Source organism: Notechis scutatus, chromosome 1 (genome assembly GCF_049901735.1).
Source record: "Notechis scutatus isolate UNSWTSFEM ecotype Mainland chromosome 1, rNotScu1.2, whole genome shotgun sequence".
NCBI classification, from domain to species: domain Eukaryota; kingdom Metazoa; phylum Chordata; class Lepidosauria; order Squamata; family Elapidae; genus Notechis; species Notechis scutatus.
The window spans coordinates 271,968,063-271,986,897 of NC_142009.1; the positions used below are offsets into that span (position 1 = coordinate 271,968,063).

At 37.4% G+C, this 18,835-nt stretch overlaps 1 protein-coding gene and 1 long non-coding RNA gene across 6 annotated transcripts in view; one reads left to right on the forward strand and one right to left on the reverse strand.

Moving 5' to 3' along the window:
• Window positions 1–2,799, forward strand: part of LOC113414309 (uncharacterized) — a 54,447-nt gene extending 51,648 nt beyond the window's left edge. For all 5 annotated transcript variants that reach the window (XR_015746715.1, XR_015746717.1, XR_015746716.1 and 2 more), the window contains one exon: window positions 2,712–2,799. This is a non-coding gene — a long non-coding RNA (uncharacterized LOC113414309). The remainder of the gene's footprint in view (window positions 1–2,711) is intronic.
• On the reverse strand, window positions 530–17,428 carry LOC113414308 (serine/arginine-rich splicing factor 5-like). The gene is made up of 8 exons (XM_026671132.2): window positions 17,295–17,428; window positions 16,064–16,200; window positions 13,976–14,046; window positions 12,895–12,987; window positions 10,165–10,237; window positions 4,258–4,331; window positions 3,607–3,717; window positions 530–2,002 (listed from the first exon to the last, which is right to left on the reverse strand). The coding sequence occupies exons 2-8, from the start codon at window positions 16,187–16,189 to the stop codon at window positions 1,759–1,761; spliced, it is 792 nt and encodes a 263-aa protein (XP_026526917.1). The 5' UTR covers window positions 16,190–16,200; window positions 17,295–17,428; the 3' UTR covers window positions 530–1,758.
• Between the last annotated feature and the right edge of the window lie 1,407 nt (window positions 17,429–18,835).

The window sequence follows — 18,835 nt, forward strand, 5'->3', positions numbered from 1 at the left end:
TCCAAAGAACCAACCAAGATGTACCCCCAACTGCAGTGCAATACTAGTAACAGCACAGCCACCAACAGCAGAGACTGAATAGGACTGGAAGAACATGGGAGAAAGAGAACACAAGGAAAATGGCTGCAGGATGTTGGTCACATTTGAAAGTGAATATAATACAGCTGGAGAAGTATAGAAGACAGCAACCAGAATAATTATGTATCTTTAATGTTCTACCTAAATAAAGAACTATTGTTTTGTAAATTACAATGATTCCAACTGGGAATAAGTATATGATTGTTCTGTGAGTGAGATGGGTAATCTCCAGATTTGATAAAGTCTGATTTGATGGTGGCTTCAGAAATATGTCTTGTAAAAAATAAGGTTACTGTTTAAAAAAAACACAGTAGACTTGGAGATGCAGAATGACTACAACTGTCCAAGTGCTCTAATTTACATTACACTTAAATAAATTTGCATAATAAATATCTCAGTCCTTATCCCCCAGTCTTGTATCCTTGTTTGAACAATGACTGACAAAACAAGATTTCTTTGTTTATCAATTTTATTGGAAACAAAACTGTTGTTAACAAAGAAAAGTTTACCAATGTAGCTTAAATGAGCAACACAAAGACCGCCAAAGCTGCAGAAAGCATGGGAGATACAGGGGAGATTTATATACTATAGCACATTGGTACATTTAAACATTTTTAAGGTTGCTTACAAATATTTCAAATGGATTCCCTCATTTTAACTACATGGAAGCCAGATAATTTAGTTGATCTCAAAGCTAAGGATTAGCAAAGTACTAGCTATTAATAAAAGCTAAATCATGTTTTGTAGAACTAAAAAAATGCCATTTCACAATTTAGCATTCATAAAATCACAAATACATTAAGCTTTTACTTACCTTGACAACTGAATATTATCTTCCATTATATTTGACAATTTACTGCTTCCAATACTTCATGTACCTCTAACAATTACTCTTTTGTACTGGAAGCCATATAGAAAGAACAATACTCTTGTATGCTATTAAAATAAAAACTTGGAGCTTCAGTAAGAGGAGCATGTCTTTAAATTTTAAGGGCATCCTCTACAAAATGACAGCGTTCTCATAAATGGATGAAATATTTTACTGAACTGCTGTATTGAAGATTCCTTTCTACTTGGAATATTATGAAAAATTCATTACCAGTCCAGAGCAAACTCAAAGTGGAAACACGCTTCTCAACCAAGAACTAACTTAAACTAGCATTCCAAAAGGTATCGCAACTTAACCTGGTAACATTAAACGTTTCTGAGATTTGCTATTTTGATACATAAATATTAGTGTAGTATAAGCAACTAATCATTCAAGATCAACATACTTTCCTGTGCACTATTAAACAGAGCTGCTATGTCCACCTTCAAATTTCACATTAGTAGTTAACTTGGTGGTTTATTGGTTGCTAAGTACAAAACAATCAATGTACAAAGCACAAAGGATTCCGAAAAGCAACACCACAGTCTAGGTCTTAAATTCATTGAATATACCAATGAGGAAAACACTCCCAATGTGTCCTACTTTATTCAGCAAGGCCTCAACACAGTGCATAGTACATTTGAGTAATTATAATTTGCCAATTTTTTTTTTTTTACTGTTTACAATTTACCTACCTACGTACTCTTCAGATGTCTGTGCTCATTTGAGAGCACCCCCACCCACAACTTATTTAAGCTTGTAGAAAATGTGATTTGGAAATTAAACATTTATACATTTCTCAAAATATCTTTTTAAGTACAGCTTTCAGCAGAACTTGACCTTGAGCGAGACCTCTTCTTTGGTGGTGGAGATGGAGAGGAATTCTGCGTGCCAGAGTGGTTTTTTTCAGAGCTTTTCCTTTCAGGTGTACGGCTTCGAGAGCCCCTTTTTTCTGGGGTACGGCTTTTAGAACGAGACTTGCTGGTTGACTTAGAGGATCTTGCAGACCTGGACTTGCTGCGAGACCTTGAATAACTTCGAGAACGAGACCGGCTCCTAATAAATATTCAGCCATTAGTTTTCATTGTGCATGACATTCTATAATTGGTCTTCGTGTTCACCAAATATGTTTGGGTGCAATTTTGCTTATCTCTTATCAAAGAATTTAAATCATATAGAAGTCTGAAGATCTTAGTCTTTAAAGGACTTTCTTTATAGTTTATTTTTCTAGTAACGCATTTACCGAAAATCCTGAAAAATGCAAGTTTCTCTCTTGATTTCTCTTTCAACTTCACTGGACTTACTGCTTCTTGAAGCACCAAGAATATGCTCCTTGGCTTATAGCTAATTTTTCTTCCCTAGTCTATTTCCAAGAATTACACATTTAAATTTAAATTTCAGCATAGCACACAATACACGCACCAGTATTTAAAAAGAAGTAATTTTGAAATGCTTTGTTCTGCAACTTTAGCAGAATTCAGTAAATCCATCCATTTATCCATTAACAGTAATTCCTCTGTCCTATCTAGTAATTCCATACACAACTCCAACCTAGTAAAAAAACAAGTAGAAATTTCACAATTCAAAAGGTTTCCTTCCCTGAAACCTGGACATAGTGTGTTTATTTAAAATGGGCAACCAATACAAATCTCTTAATTTACTCTGGGTGGCTCACAAATGATTGGAGAAGCAGCAAATTAGTTGCTTTCCTAAGTTTTTGAACAATACATTAACTGTTTATGTCTCATATCATTCTCTCTTGTAGATTTTGCCATACTTGCTTTGGCCAACAATGTACAAATGATGCTGCCTGAACTGTGAAATGGAGCCTCTAGAGGATTTGTGCAAAATAACCCCTCCCCCCCCCCCCCCCCCCCCCCCCCCCCTTCCCCCCCCCCCTCCCCCCTCCTCCCCTTCCCCCCCCCCCCCCCCCCCCCCCCCCCCCCCCCCCCCCCCCCCCCCCCCCCCCCCCCCCCCCCCCCCCCCCCCCCCCCCCCCCCCCCCCCCCCCCCCCCCCCCCCCCCCCCCCCCCCCCCCCCCCCCCCCCCCCCCCCCCCCCCCCCCCCCCCCCCCCCCCCCCCCCCCCCCCCCCCCCCCCCCCCCCCCCCCCCCCCCCCCCCCCCCCCCCCCCCCCCCCCCCCCCCCCCCCCCCCCCCCCCCCCCCCCCCCCCCCCCCCCCCCCCCCCCCCCCCCCCCCCCCCCCCCCCCCCCCCCCCCCCCCCCCCCCCCCCCCCCCCCCCCCCCCCCCCCCCCCCCCCCCCCCCCCCCCCCCCCCCCCCCCCCCCCCCCCCCCCCCCCCCCCCCCCCCCCCCCCCCCCCCCCCCCCCCCCCCCCCCCCCCCCCCCCCCCCCCCCCCCCCCCCCCCCCCCCCCCCCCCCCCCCCCCCCCCCCCCCCCCCCCCCCCCCCCCCCCCCCCCCCCCCCCCCCCCCCCCCCCCCCCCCCCCCCCCCCCCCCCCCCCCCCCCCCCCCCCCCCCCCCCCCCCCCCCCCCCCCCCCCCCCCCCCCCCCATACCAAATGAAAAATGACAGAAAATTTATGCTTTGGTAGAAAAATTTGGGGATACAATAATATTGCTTCTGCAACATTCCCTGAATTATCATATAAATATTCCAAATTATTTTATTGCCATTCGTATTGTGTTTTTATCTAAAAAGATACCTGCGCCTTTTGCGATCTTCAATTAGTTTAATTCTACGTCCATTCAACTCACTGCCATCCAATTTATCCATTGCACTCTTCATGTCACTGGATGATGCAAACTCTACCACACTGTTGATTCATTAGCAAAATTACAATAAAAATTATTAGTGGTGATAAAAGTATATTACATTTCTTCTTTCACAGAATTATAAAGACATTACTTGTCATCTTAGTTTCTCCCAACTCCAATACCTGAGCCTAAAATTTTACAATTTCAGAACATAACAGACATGAAATATTTTTTCTGTATGTTCTTTAGAACTTCTCCATGGAAAATTTTCTGTTTTTAGCAAATGATTGTGTAGGAAACAATTTTTAAACAAGATATTAAAAGGAGTTGTTTCTCTCAGTGGTTTTCTACTGATTCTACATATAATAAAAACAGTTAACAGATTTTTGGGTTTTCTAGTTAGTAACATTCAGAAAAAATCCATGATCCCAATAAGTAGGATGCAGATCTGATCTGATCAAGTCTGTGCTGATTCTGGAATCTAATTTTAATAGTATTTTCAGTTATATTCTGGAACAAAGTTGTCTGTTAAGCAGTATGGTGGAAGGTCTGGTCTTTAAAGCCCTCCCAGCCTCAGTTGATGCAAAATTTCAACTTACCCTTCATTTGGATTGTTTCTGTGAGCATCCACAAAAGTAACTTCCCCAGCTTTCCTCATGAAGTCTTTCAAATCCTGCAGTAAGAGTTGAGGGTGCAGATTAGGAAATGAGCATTAAGACTCAAGATGCACTGTTAAACAGGACTTAATAGTTAACAAACTATAGCCAAATGCCATATGCTATAACTATGAGAAAAATTAAACTAATTTGTACAATTAAGACATACCTTCTATAATGCCTAAAGTATTATAACATGTATTTTAACTATGAATATATGCATGGTGTTATTAAATGCAAGCATTTGATTGCCTGAAATCTCAGTTCACTTGTATATTCAAAGTTTGCCTAGAAACATTCTATGTCCCAATCTATAAAAATTAAACACAAATGTCTTTATTAAGTTAATGCTAAGATTCTGTCACAACCTGTCAAAAGATAGCATTAAATTTTTATGGCTTTTGTCAGTCCGTGCCACAACCTTAGTGTTATTTTAACAGAGACTTGCATTTAATGTAATTGAGACTTCGTTTATTTTGCAATGCTATGTAACTAAGTGTTAAAGACGTTTTTAAAAAGTTGTTTATGCATTATTTCTTAACTTTTACAAAATGTCCCAATAATAGCTGACATTTTATAGCCAGAGGCTACTTACCATAACATACCACAAGTGTTCAGATGATATAAGCAGGTACCCTTAAGCAAAGAGTCGCTTGTCCAATAATTGCCTAGCAGTTCAAGAGGAACTCCCTTACATGGGAGGGGCAGAGGAATGGAGCATAGCAATGTGCTTCAGGGGAAGGTACCAAAGACCCTGAAAGCATCGGAAAGTCTCCGGAAGTGGCTCTAGAACCTGAGGTTGACCTGTGCTAGCCAATCGAGCTGTGAGCCAACCAGGGTCTACATCGCCATGATAGCTGTGTCATGGGTACCAAAGGGAAAACTCAGAACAGGCCAAGCCCTAGAAATTCAGCCACTAGGAACCCCAACCTCTTGGGTGTTTTCTCCTCCACACAAGAGAAACGAGGGCTAACCCAAAGCAAGGCTGTTAAAAGAGGTTCAAAATGAACTTGGTTAGAGTATATTTGTGAAAAAAATATACAAACAAAAAACCTAAAGTTGAACTAGATTATAGGATACCTCAAGTTATATAGTGTTTAATAAAGTTCTGCTCAAATTTTACAAACTAGCATGTGAATCTAACAGTTCAAACATCTGAGCCTTCATCCTAATGCAAAACAAACTTGAAGAACAGACATTCTTTCAAAGCAGGATTCAATTATAGTATACTGAATACTCCAGTCAAAATTCTCCATAATAGTGAGTTTTTTAACAATAGAACTTTGAAATCAAGAGAGGAGTAATTAATATACACTTGAACGAATCCTCTCAATATAAAGATTATAACATATAATGCAGTATGATGGCAACAGTAATTCAAATGATTTCATCATAGTAAAAGGTGTATTTAAACAACCCTTGCATAATTTTTAATTCATTCATTATGAAATAATTTATCTATAAATCTGATTATCATATTTAAAGTTTGATTACCTGGTGTGAAATTTAATTAAGCTGAATGTTAGCTCTATATATTTCAATGTCACAAGACATTCAATTATTTTTCTTCAGAAATTAGAAGGAAAATTGAAATAACTATATTAACACTTTTATTTAAAAAGTATTTTATTTTTCTCATCCTAGATAGGTGGAAAACTTTTAGTGGGGGAGAAATAAGTTGTATTAGTGGGAAACTAATACCTTTAAACATGTCTTAAAATTCTAACTTAAAAGTTATAATCCTTTAAATGCTAGCTAAAGATATTTTACTGAATTTGTGAACTTAAGTAAAGCCTTGCCTAAGGCATGATTGCTGACTTCTGTTAGCCAGGGTCAAGTCCTGGCTTTATGTCCTTTGCTAGTCACATCAAGTAAACACAATTAAGTACCCCCCCCCCCCCATTCAAACAGGAGGGAAAGTGATTTCAAAGGACTATGAAACTTAATTTGTGTTAAGAATTACCCCAGGATTTTCTTCTTCCAATTATAATTCCTAAGATCTTACAAAGTGTATCTTTTGACAATCTCATACTATATTCCGTTATGTTTTAATTACCCTAAGAAAATAGCAAAAATAGATGGTTGCTATTCAGTCTCTCCTGTTTCAAAGGAAATTAAGCTAGGCAAACAAGCTAATTAAGAAATGGGGATGGATGCATTATAATATATTTTCTTTCTGCCAATAGCAAGCAGACACTAACATTTATCAGGTTAAAACATCTACTTTCTTTCAAGCACAGTATGAACTCAAAGACTGATGTCTAGTAAATAATATCTGCAATAACTTAGTGTTTCTTATACAATTGATAATCTTATCTAAATCAAAACTTTTAATACCTTCCTTCAAAACAATTAGCTGCTTGCATCATGGAAACAAAATAGATTTGAACAGAAAATCACTTTATAGTTTAAAAGCAATGAACTTTTAAAAAGTTGTTTACAAAGAACCACACGGATCCCATCTATAATTTGTTGTAAGGCGTGGATCACTCACAAATGGGGAGGATGGCATACACTTAACCTGACGAAGTGATTGTTGTGGTTTTTCCATGCATTTCAGCAGAAGTATAGTGCTTGATGTTGCCCAGTGAAAACTGTCACATTAACTGCTTCATACAATTTCTCTCTCCACAGGTAACCAAGAACAATTAGGATTTTTAAAGATACAAATACTAGCTCATAATAAATAAATACACACACGCAAACGTGTCTGTGTGTGTGTACACAAAGTCCCAGAGAATCATACTAGATGTGACTGAACACAACTGCCAGAATATGGTTGTTAGTCATAAATAATCTAGTGGGTTTGCCCAAGGTTTATTTCTCTTATGTTTTCCTGTTTTTGCTATAAAATACACAGAAAGGCATTTAGAAACCATCATGCCAGCAATAGCAAACAAAACATGCATACATTTCAGAAAATGAATTGTGAAACAACTTTTTTCTGGCTAAAATGTCAAAAAGACAACATGCTAAGTAGTAAAGGTAAAATTTCCCCTGTCCAGTCATGTCTCTAGGGGGCGATGCTCAACCCTGTTTTTTAGCTGAGGGGGCCTGCATTATTCAAAGGCATTTCTGGTCATGTCGCCAGCATGACTATACACTGAGGCAATGGAACACTATTACCTTCTCACCAAAGTGATACCTATTTATCTTCTTGCATTTGCATGGTTTCAAATTGCAAGGTGGGCAGAAGCTGGGTAGGAACAGGAGCTCACCCCATTATGCAGTACTTGAACTACCAATCTTCTGGTCAACAAGCCCCCTATGGTAAGTAGTATCAACAATTGAATCTGGTACTTGACAGGTGACTAAACAGGAGGAACGAAGAGGCTTTCTTCAGGACTAAAATAATAGAAGGACACCTCTTGTAGTTAAATATTACAAGTCACAGAATGCTGAATCTCAGATGCTGTGGTAACAAATTAAGGGCTATTAACTTCATTCCCTATTTAAATACTAGAATGGATGCATACTGGAAATCAAATGCTGGGCTAAGTAGGTGTGATTAATAGCATTCTTCTATTTTAAAATATTGCCACTGGAAACCTTATCCTTTCCACTTGGGTTTTTATAAAAACAACATTACATACTTAAATCTCTACGCCATTATTCTCTTCAGAGATTTTATTCTGCATCAGGTCTGTTAACCTGTGAATCATTTTTGCAGGAGTTGCAGATTATGTGCTTGCCATAACACTCATAAAAGATACAAGATAACTTTTTTCAAACTACTCACTTTTCCCTGAATTTTAAGAAGATTTTATATTGCTGAATGTAATCGCTATAAGACAAGTTTCATATTCATGTCATAAGATTGCATATCTGGAAGATCAGAGATGCACCAATTAAACAAAATGTTTTTAATTTTGGACAGTGGGCTCCACAAAATAATCAAAGTTCCTGGTTTCTCCCAGGTGAATTTCTCATATTAGAGCAAGTGTAGCATGTTATGCTATTCAATCAAGACATCTGTTCTCCAAATGCTATGACCTATCTCTATGTTGACCTAAAATTATTGTGCAATATATTAAACTGCTAAAATCAGTCTCTTGACAGCTCTCCAGTTCATACTTGTGCAATTATAATAAATCTTGATGTAACATGTTGGTTTAGAAGACTTCAGATGAATCAGAGAAACTTTGTTGATGTTATATACTACATGCACAAAATATGTATATGTATTAAATCCCATCTGCATACATACATACATACATACATACATAATATATACACACACACACACACACACATACATACATATATATATATATAAAAATAAATAAAATACCAATGGATTTAATAATTTTTTATTTTAATAGATAACTCCTTTTCCCCATTAGTCTGTTAAACTAAGGGTTTAGTTTACTTCCTTTTATTTGTTTTCCTTCCCTGAGATAGTGGAAAACCCTATTTAAAGAACAGATATTGAAATTTATAGAGTGAAAAAATGTTTCAAGGCAGATTTTTTATTGTAAACCACCGAGAGGTGGCAGTGAGACTGGCAATGTAGAAATTTGATTGCTGTCTCTTTCAATCATTTTTGTACACTTATACAAAAAGGACATAAAAATGAAGTTCAATAACAGCCATATAATGACATGTGAAAAATGTATTAGCATTGTATTAGTTTATGTATAATAATAGTTCTTCATACAGGCTAGAACTATAGAAATGTTGGATAAATTCTAAACAAAATTGGTTAAAAGAGCTGTAGTGGTTAGAATGCAGTATTGCAGGCTAATTCTGCTCACAGTCAGGAGTTTAATCCTTACCGGCTCAAGGTTGACTTAGTCTTCCATCCTTCCTGAGGAAAATGAGGACTCAGATTGTTGGGGACAATAATGTTGACTCTAAACTGCTTAGAGGGAGCTGTAAAGCACCATGAAGCAGTATATAGGTCTAAGCGCTATTGCTATTAAAATACAGATTTACAATTTACTGAGTCTATTAACATCTATTCTTTCAATCTAGCTAATACAGTGCTTTTTTTAAAAAAAATCTGGAAATGTATACTTTTTAATACATTAACAGAATTTATGCTGTAAGAAGCACATAAAAAAAATAGTATGTAGGGAAGAATGCTTAGTAACCTGAATGCTATTTTTTAAAAAACTTAATGGGAGAATGAAATGTAACATATAATTGTTTCCAAACTTGTTGAGAGGGGTATACAGTTTGCTAAAAAAAAAAAAAAAGTTTTAAGTAATTCGAAACAGTTGCTAAAGGCCAAAACAATCCCATTAGTAATACACCAATTCAAGGACACCTCAGAGAAAAACAAACTTGTGGTCTAAACTTTCACTCCCAAATGAATATCCAAAAACAACCCCAAACAGTTTATTTCACTGACAATACTTATGCCCAAATACATGCACAAATTGGATATTTAAAATCATATTAGCTACTCACTGTAAGCCACAAGTCCCTTTCAGAATACAGATAACATAATGCACGAAACATCCTGCATTAGAACATAACACAATACTTTTAAACAGGTGAATAATTCTGTTCATTCTATTGAAGCCAGATATAAAATTGGAAGCAACTTGCAGTTTTATCTCTCTCAATGAGACCAGTCTTTTATTTTTTCATTATATTGGATGTTTAAACATTGAGAGCTTTTTATTCTGACAATCTTATTAGGTAAAGATTTCATTTGTCTAAGAAACACTAATCAGCAGTTTTAAAAATATATGCACTGTTTGCTTGTTGGTAATGCAAATGAAAGAAGTTTAAGCCTCTTACTTAAAAAAAGGGGGCTAATGCTTTATGTTACCTCTTTTAGGAAACCAAAACCTATCCTTTTAAAAAAACATTAAGTGTTATTTAAAGTAAATGCCAACTCACCTGCCAGCTGACCCGTGAAGATAGATTCTCAACTATAAGTCTGTGTTCAGTACGAAGAGGTGGACCATACTGACTACAAATGGAAAACATTTCCTGTTACTCTTTTAACTAAATTTCCAGCAGAAAATTTAAACACTTTCTACTTTTGTCAGATTTTATCTCTTCAAAAAATTTCTAAGAAATATGGCTACTCTGTATTTAAATAATAAGAACAGCAGAGAGTTGTTACTAGTTTACATTATGAAAACAAGCAGAACGACTTATGACTACCAATCTCCCAATTATGTGATTGCATTTTGGATAATTGGCAACTGGCTCGCATTTACGACTTGTTGCAGCGTCCTACGGTCACATGACTGTGATTAGCAAGATTTTTTTGGTTTCCAACCCCCCAAAAAAGCATATTCAAAAAACTTGATATACTTATTGATCACAAGGTTTACTTACAACCACCTGATTAAATTTGCAATCATTACAACTGTCATAAAATCAAGTCTGGTCACATGGTGCCTCAATTTAGGACTGCAAGAACTTGCAACCAAAATTTTGGGCTCCATTGCAATCGTAAGTCAAGGACTACCTGTACAACATTTAAGTATAGGTAGTCCTCGAGTTACAACCCAAATTTTATGTTGCTAAGTGAAACATTTGTTAAGTGAGTCTGCCCCATTTCACTTTTCTTGCCACAGTTAAGTGAATCATTGCATTTGTTAAGTTAATAGCAATAGCCCTTAGACTTATATACCACTTCACATGGCTTTACAGCCCTCTCTAAGCGGTTTTACAGGGTCAGCATATTGCCCCAACAATCTGGGTCCTCATTTTACCCACCCGGAAGGATGGAAGGCTGAGTCAACCTTGAGCCTGGTAAGATTCAAACTGCCAAATTGCAAGTAGCTGGCAGTCAGCAGAACTAGCGTGCACTCTAACCACTGCACCACCATGGTTCATGTAACATGGTTGTTAAATGAATCTGGCTTCCCCATTGACTTTGCTTGTCAGAAGTTTACAAAAGCTGATCACATGATCCCAGGACACTGCAACCATCATAAGTACAAACCACTTGCCAGGCATCTGAGTTTTGATCATGTGACCATGGGGATGCTGCAAAAATAAGTGTGAAAAACTGTCATGTTACTTTTTTCAATGCTGTTGTAACTTTGAATGGTCACTAAATTAACTGTTGTAAGTCGAGGACTACCTGTACTGAAAGCTTTCATATTGAAAGATATCACCTAATACAACAATTTCCAAGGAACTTATATACCTTTTGCACAAATAATGAATACATATAAATAAATCAGCCCCGAGATGATAAAGTTGTGGGTTATATGTGCTTTCCAATAAGCTGCAGTAAGCTCAGGAACTACTGTGTCCATTGACATTACAACAGCTCTGCTACTACAAGAGCTGGCTTGTTGCCATCAACCCCCAAGGTGTTATAAAAGAAGTGTATGAATAATTGAAGCCTCCACATTTGTTTATTCAGTCTATCTTAAAAGTGATCGCTTTGTCATATCAAAACAAATGCAACAATCAACATTTTTGGGAGAATTAAAGAGGCAATTTAGTTGCACACAATTTAATTTGCATACCTCTAAATGCCCCCTTTTTCAGAATATCCAGATCTTCAGAGCATTTAAACAGAAGTTTCAGAATCCCCCAACTGGCAGGCTGAGGCATTGGAAATAGTAGTCTCTTCTTGTCTGGCACTATCTGTCATGAACGTTACTACCATGCCAGATACCCATGAAAATCAGTCACATATCCTACTTTAAAAGTTCATTTTTAGCCTGGACCTTGGATCATTCCTACTGCAGCAATAGCACTGCATTAAAAAAAAGAGAAGCTGAACAGGACATTTCAATATGCAAAAGTACAAATTCTCAATGTTTTGTACTTGTGGTTGGCAAGACATTTGCCTCAGAATGTAATGCAAAAATACAAATGTTATATGACTTAGAATAACTTTATTGTCACTTTGAATGTACACTACTAGGCATACATTAAAATAAAATTTCATTATATTTTATATAACCATCAATGCAAGGGTCTGAATATGTACTAGCTACTTCCAGTAATAGTTTATACCAGAGAATCTGAGAAACGTGAGCTATTTTTTAAAGATACTATCAATACTATAATTCTTCAATAGCTCCTATATGTTTCAAAAGAAGCATTACTTAAGATCTCAAATTTAAGTTTGCGATAGTCCTAGGATACTGCTAGCTTTTACAGCTATATTTTTCAAAGATAGTCCAGCTGTCCTGCAACTTATAATTATAGACCAGGGCACAATACAGCTTACAATAGCCGTTCTATTCAATAATGCTCATACAAGGAATAAGTTTTACAGATTGAAATTTAAACTTTATGAAATCCAAATTATAAAACTCTCCTTTCGAGACTGAATAGAAGCTGAGAATAATTTGTAGAAGCAATTATGTGCAATCTGTAAACACTTCAGACAGTTACAAGCAGTAGCAGTAACCTCTCTTCTCAGTGTTGAAATTATTTGAAACTAGCATCTTCAACCAATAAAGTGCATATACCAAAAATTGTTTGCAATTACATTAGCATGGAGTTACGAAAATAAAAAGATGATTTTATTGCCTTACTGGAGAAGTATCTTAAAATATATCTAGAAGTATCAAATATATTACAATCCTGAATCTAAGGACTGAGATATTTTAAAACCACGTGTAACAGTAAACGAAATTTCCTTCTTACCTAGATCCACCCGCATAAGACTGGTAATAATTGAACCGTTGTGGGTATCTGCCCCTACCCCCTCTTCGGGCTCTGGCATGTTCAATTGTAACCCTATTAAAAATAAATAAGTTTAGTATTTCAGTCTTTTTCTAGTGGAAATGAATACATTAAACAGCCAAATATGATGGTGATAATTTTGAACAAACTTAAGAACAAAAGCAAATTCTTGTTAACTCAGATCATTACAATCAATAAAATCTCTCACTGCCTAAATTAAGGTCTTCAGACATTTATAACTGAAAAGTAAAAAGATATGTAAGATGACTAAACAATGTGCATTCATTTCTACAGCATTTATTTAGTTAGGAATTGGCCAAGAAATTAGTTGAAAAGCCAATGTCCTAAATAGCATATTACTCCCCAACTTTTCCATCAAGGTGTACACAGAAGACTTTGTGGGGCGGGGGGAGATTCTCTACTGTCTATAAGAGAATAAAGATGATTCAGTAGGGAGACATTTCTGATGTTTCTTAATTTACCAAACTTCTGCACAAGTGAATCCCATTTGTGTTTAAGGACTTCTAGGGGGTACCTCTAAGACCTGAAGTTGTCTGTATCAGAGAAGTCATACATCTCTGATATAAACCCATATTGCTTTGGGCTGCTTCAGAAAACTGAATATTTATTAATTTTACAAATTAATAAATACAAATACACTATGTTACAATACACTATGTGTTTGTCTCAAATATAATCTGAAATCTTGCCTATGACACTTTATTCATTCTCTTTCATTAATCTTCTGATTTAAGACTTTGTGTTTCAAAATTACTTCAGATTGCTTTTACCCATTCAAAAAAAGTTTAAAAAAATATCTTTTGATTCTCAATTATTATTCCATAATTTCTGTGTAAATTTAATTGGTCCTAGTAAACATACTTCCTGACTGTTCATTTGGGATTTTTTCCATATTAATTGGCATATATGGTGTTGTCCCTTTTTATTCAATTCTCTCAGTAACTCCACAAAGTACATTAGAATGAAACAATAAAGTCAGACTTGCAATTGCACTGTCATATGACTTGAGATTAAAGAGTACCTTTCATTACACAGCTCTTTGCCATTCAATTCATAAACTGCATCATCTGCATCTCTGTGATCCTCAAATTCCTAGGAAAGCAAAAAAATGAAACAAGTAAAATATTTTTGCTATTAAAAATTCTATTAGCTATTGCTCTGGTTATTATTAGAGCTGTAATTTAAAATTGCCTAACTCTGATTTTAATTCCTGGGATAATTTTTATCCATTGCATTGTATCAGGTGGAGAATTGAGATGTCTCCACATTATGGTCACAATTCTCAGCATTCCTCCCTATTGGTATAAATGTACCAGTCTGGTAGTTCTTGCTTATTGACTACCTCACTTAGTGAAATAAAGATTGTTTTTTTTAAAAAACTTTGCAACCAATCTTACATTTACAACTGTTATGGTGTCCAATATATGTGTGCATTGCTACTGGCTTGCAACAAAGTAAAGTTAGTAGAGAAGGCAGAAGTAAAATCATAAGTCATGGTCATGTGATTTTTTCATTTAGTGACTAAAGGGGAACTGAGGAACTGTCATGGTTACATGATTTTCTCCTTAGCAATCGAATTGACCCAATTGTAGTCACTAAGTGAGGGCTACTTGCATAAGATATAGTTCAGAAAAACATATACAGGCTCCTTATGCTTGATCCAGACAGTGCTATCCTTTTATATGACTATATCTGAAGGAGGGAAAGATGATGGAACATGCAGTTCCACACATCTGGTGTTCACCAGGACTGAAAAAGCTGCCAGTGATTTTTTTTTGAAAAATATATTCATTATAAGTAAATAAAACAAAATATACCTTATTTATATGTAGATCTAGAATATGCAAGGATTTCACACCAAAAGATTCAAAATAACGTTCTACTAAATCCTGTAATTTTTCATATTAGAATGTTTGAAAATTTCTAAAAATATTGGCATTGTCCTTAACATTTCACCAATAAAACCCTCTTCATAATGTTTAAATAAATTTTCAAATACTCAAAAAAGTCATTAACAGAATTTCATAATATAATTTTAACCAACTTTTCATTTTAGGTTTTTATATAAATGGTGACCAAAAGCTATAAGTTATTTAAAGATACAACTACTTGCAGCCTCCATCAACATGGAAGGCTAAATGTAAGGGGATCCTCTCTGTTGCTTGGAAGAACTGCTCAATTTGCCCATTTCCTTTTCCTTTCAGAGATGAGAGAAATTATATGACATTCTCAACATTAATCATTAACTTTTGGTTCTCTGATTAGCTGCAATAATATGCAGCAAGACAAAGTGTCAAATTTATTGTTGCCTACAATGGAGGAGGTTGGTTAGCTGTTTCTGTCTTAGCAGCAGAAAAGACAAGTGCATATAATTTAGTTTGTTTGTTAAAAACATGGCTAACAATTTATTTTTCTTCTCCAGTTAAAAGTGGGACAGGTATGCACTTATATCAGTAATGTATTCTTTATTTTTTTGAGAGAATGAAGAAGTGTGTTGGGTTTCTTTCTAGCTTTATCAATTTTTAACAGTATTATGGAGAAAAACTGTGCAGGAAATACAATTATGGAGACTCTTCTACTGCTTTTCTAGTTCATATTTTCCAAAAAAAACCTGCAGCACCAATGTCTGCCCTTTCTCATTTCTTAAAAAGGGTTTATTGGAGAAGCATGTATGGAGGACCCAGAATGAAAAAATAGTTACAAGAGAAAAAAGAATATATGTAGTCCTTGGTGCTCTCTGTTTGATTATTTGCCTGCACACATTAAATTATCCATTAGGTAACATCTAGTGATGTTGGGTTGCTCCCTGTTTATATACATTAGCTTGCTCTGCCAGTGTTGGTGAGCATGTGGTTTTCTCCTTGGTAATTCCATGATTAGGGTATTGTTTTGAGCCTATTCTTGAATTAAAAAGCTGAGGCTGCAACCAGAGATTTATGAGCAAGTTACAGCACAGACTACACTCTAAGGGGATGTTGACAATACCAACTATAAATAAAAGCAGGTATCAAAGCAAATGAACACATATATAGTACATCACCATACATATTACCATATGATATCGCTCCACTAGCTGCCTAAAACAGAAAATATATCTGAATATACTTACCACAAAACCAAAGCCATTTTTGAGATTAATCTCACGTATACGGCCATATCCTTTGAAAAATTTCTCTACGTCTCGTTCCCGAGCATGGGGGCTTAAACGCCCAACAAAGACACGACAGCCACTCATTCTATTCCAAGCTGCAAAAAAATATAAAGTTCAGGAATTCTTGTTAAAACTGCTGCTTAATTAAATCCAAGCTCGGGGGTCTTTAAAGTATTTTAAACCATGGTGGGTTTTTTTGGAATTGGTCTAGTCTAAGCCCCCTTTGCTCAGCCAATAAGCCCTATGCCATTTCAGACAAACCATTCATTGTCCAATCTCTTCTTCTGGTGCTGGAGCATCCACAACTTCTGGAGGCAAAAATTGTTCCACTGGTTGTTTAATAACTGTCAAGAAATGCCCTGGATCTTTTTCCTGGAACCTGGATGCAATGTTGTCAAAAACACATCTGATGGACCAAGAAGCCTACTACTAACTCTAGCGAAAACAGATGATCCTGTCTTTTCTATTCTTACCCCAATCGCTACTAGCATGGAGCCTGCAGACATCTTTCCAGGTTCTTATATTATATAACCCTTGGATCCCTCGGTAAGCAGCTCCAAAATAAACAGGGAAGTTCCAAAATCATCCTAACCCCACTTAAAGTAAACACACTCCGAGGGCCAATTCCCACAAGACCAGGTAGTCACCCCCCAAAAAAACAAAAAATCATCTCCCCTTCAGAGATAGCCCTCACGGCTGTAGAAAAACAGGGATAATAAGTGTTCTTTTTTTTAAAAAAAATAAGGACATTGCTTATACAGAGAAAATGCAAGCGTTCACAAGAGGAGAATAATAGAGGTCATTAAAAATCACCTCTGCTTTCGCCGCCTTCTCCAGACTTCCTCTTCAAACAGAACTGGACGTTAATCTGCTCGGTTTTAGAGAGGCAGGAGATGCGGGGTGCACAACTTTGGAGGAAAGCAACACCGGCCGGAGGAGGAAACGAGGAAGGAAGCTCAAGAAAAGAAAGGAAAGCGCGGGGGGGGGGGGGGGAGGGAGAGGGGAGGAAAGGGAAACTTAACGGCAACCGTGACGGAGGCGGAAAGGAGAGGCTGCTGGGGGAAGGAAGCTAAGACCAGGCTGAACAACCGATAAGGGAAACAGCCCTGAGCTTGAGCCTCAAAGCCACCTGCCGCTTTCAACGGAGCCATTTAAAATCGTTACCCTCAGAAGTTTTGCCCCGACTCACCTTCGCTTCTGCCTCCGCTCTACCGCCTGAAAGGAGACCGACACTCACGGCAATGGCAGAGCCTTTTCAGGAAACTCGTTTCGCCCGTGCGGAACCGCAAACGTTCACTTCAGTCCGCCAGAGAAAATGGCGGCGCTACTTCCCTTAAGAGGAGCGGCAACGAGGCAACGGCGCCTGCGCAGATTCTTTAAACTCCGACCCGCTGGCGGACTGCTATTCCCAGACTTCAGCGCGCGCGTATTCTGAGCTCGGGTAAACCTGGGTGGAAAGGAGGCTTCCTTCAATGGGGGAGTTACAGGCGGAAGTTACGTACTAGGCCCGCATGGAGAAGCGGGGTAGTGTTTGTGGACGGAAGAAAGGGAGGCTGGGGAATGTTAGTAGAAGAGCGGACGGTTACCTCGTTCTTCTCAGTCAGAGTTTCTCAATCTCAGCAACTTTAAGATATATAGATTTAATCTCCCAGAATTGTCTGGCCAGTTAGCTGAGCATAAGAAAATGTTCGAAATGATGCGGGCAACTAGTTTTGGAACCTTGAAAGGAAATTATGCAAATGTTGCTTTTATTTCAGATTAATTATTCCTTCCTATTTGTATTTGGTAAGAAGTCTAAATCCTCCTACAATTAAGTCATTTCAGGCAATAGAAAAAAAATGTTTTTTTTTTCTTGGAGACTCTCCAAAACTTGAAGAAAGATATCTTTTCTTCTGATTATCAGGGATTATTGCTTTATCCTTAGCTCAGTTGCACAACTTGGTGTGACTGGTACCAGCAGTGTCCTAAACTTAAATATATACACGTGTAAGGCTGAATACTTGGCTTCCCTAATTCAGAAAATACTATATTAAAAATGAGGTGGAAAAACCTCTCTGCCTAGGAGCTTAGATTGCTTTAGTTTGAGAAACTTGGGCTAGGTGAGCTAACTGATTTTAGGAACAGAGGTGATGGTAAATTGGATTTGTCTTTTGGGCAAAAAAAGATTATTGTCACCCTCCAATTGGATTTACTTATTTCAAATTTGTGTGGTTCTCAGTAGTTATAGCATTTTGAAGAATTGTAATGTATAAGAATAATCAGTACTTGATATTTTTTCTGGCCTATGTTTTGTACTTAAGATATACCTTAAATCTGGAAGCAAAAAATGAGTACTTGTGTATTAATACTTAACACTCACAAATTTAGTGATACTTCCATACCTAGGGACCACCAGCTCTGCCCTGCAAAAAAAGAATGGTTGACGGCAGTTTTCTGTTTTTCTGTTGTCATTGATTACTTTCTGCAGTCTAAAACAAATAGCCTTACAGCAATGACTTATGGAACATGGCATTAATTTGAAGGTTTTGCTCTGTTGGTTCAAGGAAACATTTCAAATATTTGTATAGTTTGGTAATTTTGGCTTTTTAAAACATTAGTGGTTCCACAAATGTCAACTATATATGAAAGGAATATTTGTAAGAATTGATACCATCAGCATGTACTAGTCAGACAAATGATGAAATAGCTCCTTTGAGTCAGGCTGAATGTGATTTAACTGATACGTCTCTT